Below are 3,829 nucleotides of genomic sequence, written 5' to 3'. Positions count from 1 at the left end.
ATGTATTCCTTTTTTGTATATGTCTATGCTTACAGCTCGAATGCTGCTTGTGAAACTAACACAATCGAAAATGAATAACCAACATCTCTAGGATTGAGTTGCAAAGAGCTCGATAAAAGTTGGGGTGGGAGACCTTTGCCCACTCTTTTAGGTATCTGACCCGGCTTGGCTAGAGAATTGAAAATTGGCTGAGTATTGCAAATAGAGAAGAAACAAACACCATCGTCAGCCGAACCAAAGATGCTAAAAACAACAAAGGATTCCAAAAAGTGAACATGAACATATATAATTTATGTAAGCCCATCCATTACAATTGATCAATGTGATCAGAGTACATCAGCCAACATCCAAGGTAACAACAACTTATTTCCTCCACTTAAACACAATTCCCAACAAAATTAAAGATACAACTACTTGTCTGTTTCTTAGGAAAAGCTTTAACTTACTCTAATGCCAACCTACCACTGTGTTTGCTACTTCAAATTATTAAAACCTATTCTTGTGTGTGTTACATGCTGCGATTTCTCGCAACAAATGGAATGGAAGACACTTTGAGTCATGTTTGTAAAATGAAATAAGACAATCCTAGCAGTAAAATATTCTTTTGAATCTTTGAGTAAATTTGAAACTCTTCCCCCCTCTATCATCTCCCTATCCAAATGGGGAAGGATATAAAAATGGAACTAGAGGAAATTACCATTAGCAAGAGTCGTTGAACCCCAGCGGCAGAGTGGGGCACCATTCCACTGCACATGATGCCAGCAACATCCATCTCTTAGCAACCCATCACCGCGCAATTATACACAAAGTTACCCGACCGCTTTCTGGCTAGCAAGTTCCATTGTGGAGGCCCTTCGCTTGGAACCCACGAATTCAGCTCTATAAAGCTTCCGCCTGAGGCGGTTTGACCTCCGATCACTATAAGACGATCACCGCATGCTCTGAACGCAAGACCCCAACCGTTCATGGAAACAGCTCTTTCGGGCAATCTTCCGATAGTCAACCATGATTTTTTCTCCTTATCATACTTCTTTACCTCCATGTCGGCATGGTCAGCAGCATACAGTTCATTGTTTACTACTGCAACCAGTGGGGGTGCCCCAGGTGCCACAGGCTTCTCAGCCTCACCAGCTGCCACAGACATGTTCGGAATTTTAGTCCACTTTTTTAACTCTAAATCATACTCCTCCCCACAAGTGAGAACCCTTGCATCATTTCCCGCTCCACCAGTTCCCCCAATTACATAGAATTTCTTATCCATAAATACCCCACTGCACATCTTCCTTGGGGTATTCATGCTTGGGAGAGTCTCCCACTTCTGAGTCTCGGAATTGTACATTTCTGCAGTGCTCAGGATGTTACCCTGAGAATCACAACCACCAGCTAAAATCGCAATCTCTCCAAGACTAGCTGACCCGAACAAGCACCTAGGAGAATTCATACTAGTCCCGAAAGTCCAAGAGTTTGTCAAAATACTATATCTATATATCACTTGGGAATTCAGTTCCTTCCCAAATACAAGCAACTCAGTTCCCACTGCCAAGGATTCCTTGTCCCCAAAAATGAAACAACCATTGGGAGGCATCGGTGGCAAATGCATCCACTTGCATTGGATTGGATCAAATGCCTCCCATTGAAGGAGGTCACAAGAGAAGTAAACCCAATGTTCAGTAACACCCTTCTGCCTCCTTGACTTGTAGATCTCTCCGCTCCTGATTACGGATCGGAAACTCCGATTCAACGAGGCAATGGAACCATAATAGGATCTCGAGCATCTAATCAGACAATTGATGGAGTTGTCCCTCCCAATCGGTTGGATTAACACATCCAAATCCGAAGAAGATTCATATCGACTAGTATCGTTGGAGAAGAGCTTAGGCAACTTGGTTTCCTGATGACAAGCATCGGATCCGGAGATTTCGAGAGGCAGCGGACGCTTCCCATTGAACATGTAAGGCCAGTCGGTTTCTTGTTGAGAGGAGCTTGCCAACACCAAACACGACTTGCAGGATCGATTCTCCACCATCACACTTTCGCTCCCCTCCCAATTTCCAAAAGGGAATAACTCCCAAAATCGCAACAATGGGAAGAAATTTCAAATCACTGTAGAAACAGAAAGTTTTTTTTTTTCGCCCAGCCGGGAAAATATATATTTATGCGCTGCAAAGATTAGCAATTCAACCTATTCAAGAACCAAAAAATAAACAACAGTTTCAATTTTGAACATTAAAGAAAAAAAATAAACAGAAAATTGAATTAAATAAAGGCGATCCAAGTTAATTAAAAGAAAAACGAAATTTCAGAGGCAGGTTTTTTTTTTCTTTTCGTTTTCTCTGGTCTGTATTGTGTAAAAAAAATAAACCTTAAAATTCAGTAAAAAAAGGAAGAGGAAAGAAAGTAAGAAAAAAAATTTATGATCAAACAATCTGAAGAAAAAGAGGTACCAGATCTCAGAATTTCAAATAACATAAGCACTAACCGAGAAAAAAATTTGGACTGCTAGATGCAAACGAAGAGAATACCAAAAAAAAAAAAAAGACGAATTGGATCTATTGATAGTTTCAGTAATCTTCATTAGAGAAAAACACAGTGCTTAAAAACATAAACATATACATGAACAAAAACAAAAACAAAAACAAAAACAAAAAAAAGGAAATAAGTGACAGAAGGAATACTAATAATAATAAGGTTGTGGAAAGACTTACTGAATGGATAAGAAGGAAGAAATGAGAAGAAGCAAAAAATTGGGTATGGATTTTGTGTTCTTTTTGGGTAAAAATGAACACACTGTCTCTAGCTCTAGCGCTATCCAAATCTCTGCTTTAAAGTATTGTTGTTGTTTCTTAGGGTGAGGAGTTCATTGGGTTTTTTTCTACATAGCCTGCGCTGCCTTTTTGTCCTTTTGATTCTCTCTGCAAATCACAGCCAGGGGGCTTTGCCACCAAATATCTTTAAAAGCTCACCTCTCTCTCTCTCTCTCTCTCTCTCCCTTCCCCCTCTCTATTTTAACTCCCCCATGAAAATTTATATATAAAAACATCTGGATTTTGTTTTATTAAATAAAATTTAAACCTTTCTTATAAATGGTATTCGGAATATTATAAAAGGAGGCATTTAATGTAAGGTGTTGGTAATGGTTAATATCAGTCCTGGAAGAAACAGCTCCAGATCATGGATAATATTTTAATTATATATAAACCGTAGTTTTTAATAATTATTTTAATTAAAAATAAAATAAAATAAAAAATAGTTCTAGTGTTCAAAGGCTAACCCTATATGAGTTGTGGTGGGGCGGGGCGGTGGTCAACGAAGGAGGGGAAGCAACTGTTAACCGGTGAAAGCCGGTTGAGACACGTGCCTTATTAGAGTGATATACATGAATATGAACAGAATATATAAAGGTGATAACAGTCCCTCTCTTTTGTTTTAGTTTGAATACTCCTTTACCCCGATGTTTGTTACTATTTCTTTTACGTGTCAATAAGTACAAATATACAACACTTAACTCCTAAAGTCGTACACAACGTGATAAAATTTATACAGATATACATTTACAGAATATATTTCTTTTATTTCTTTTCTTTTAAAATTTAGAGAATATTTTTTTTTTAAAAGTGAATTGGGTTGAATCCATTTTGTGGGATAATATTAAGGATAAAACTGATTAAGTAATTATCCAATTCACTTCTCAAACTATAAAATTAACATTATCCATCCTAATCATAATTATCACTCAATTTTTCTAAATTTATTTAATTTGTTTCCATTATTAGTTGTAGTTCTTTCTTTTTTTCTTTTCATAAAAGGAAACAAATTGTATTTTCTTAAT

The 3,829-nt window shown here is 37.3% G+C and overlaps 1 protein-coding gene across 2 annotated transcripts; it reads right to left on the bottom strand.

Moving 5' to 3' along the window:
- Positions 1-260: 260 nt before the first annotated feature.
- On the bottom strand, positions 261-3,194 carry LOC108453570 (F-box/kelch-repeat protein SKIP11). 2 transcript variants are annotated; one of them, XM_017751742.2, is made up of 2 exons: positions 2,706-3,194; positions 261-2,160 (listed from the first exon to the last, which is right to left on the bottom strand). In XM_017751742.2, the coding sequence occupies exon 2, from the start codon at positions 2,024-2,026 to the stop codon at positions 776-778; it is 1,251 nt and encodes a 416-aa protein (XP_017607231.1). In that variant the 5' UTR covers positions 2,027-2,160; positions 2,706-3,194; the 3' UTR covers positions 261-775. The 2 variants fall into 2 exon arrangements, with proteins under 2 accessions (XP_017607231.1, XP_017607230.1); XM_017751741.2 differs by having other exon boundaries at positions 261-2,182; positions 2,706-3,193.
- Positions 3,195-3,829: the final 635 nt, after the last annotated feature.

This window comes from Gossypium arboreum, chromosome 5 (assembly GCF_025698485.1).
Source record: "Gossypium arboreum isolate Shixiya-1 chromosome 5, ASM2569848v2, whole genome shotgun sequence".
NCBI classification, from domain to species: Eukaryota; Viridiplantae; Streptophyta; class Magnoliopsida; order Malvales; family Malvaceae; genus Gossypium; species Gossypium arboreum.
The sequence above is the reverse complement of the archived record's forward strand: the minus strand, read 5'-3'. Positions and strand labels throughout refer to the sequence as shown.

Bases quoted from the DNA above. Each gene is read 5' to 3' on its own strand.
- LOC108453570 (XM_017751742.2), bottom strand. From the start codon at position 2,026: ATGGTGGAGAATCGATCCTGCAAGTCGTGTTTGGTGTTGGCAAGCTCC.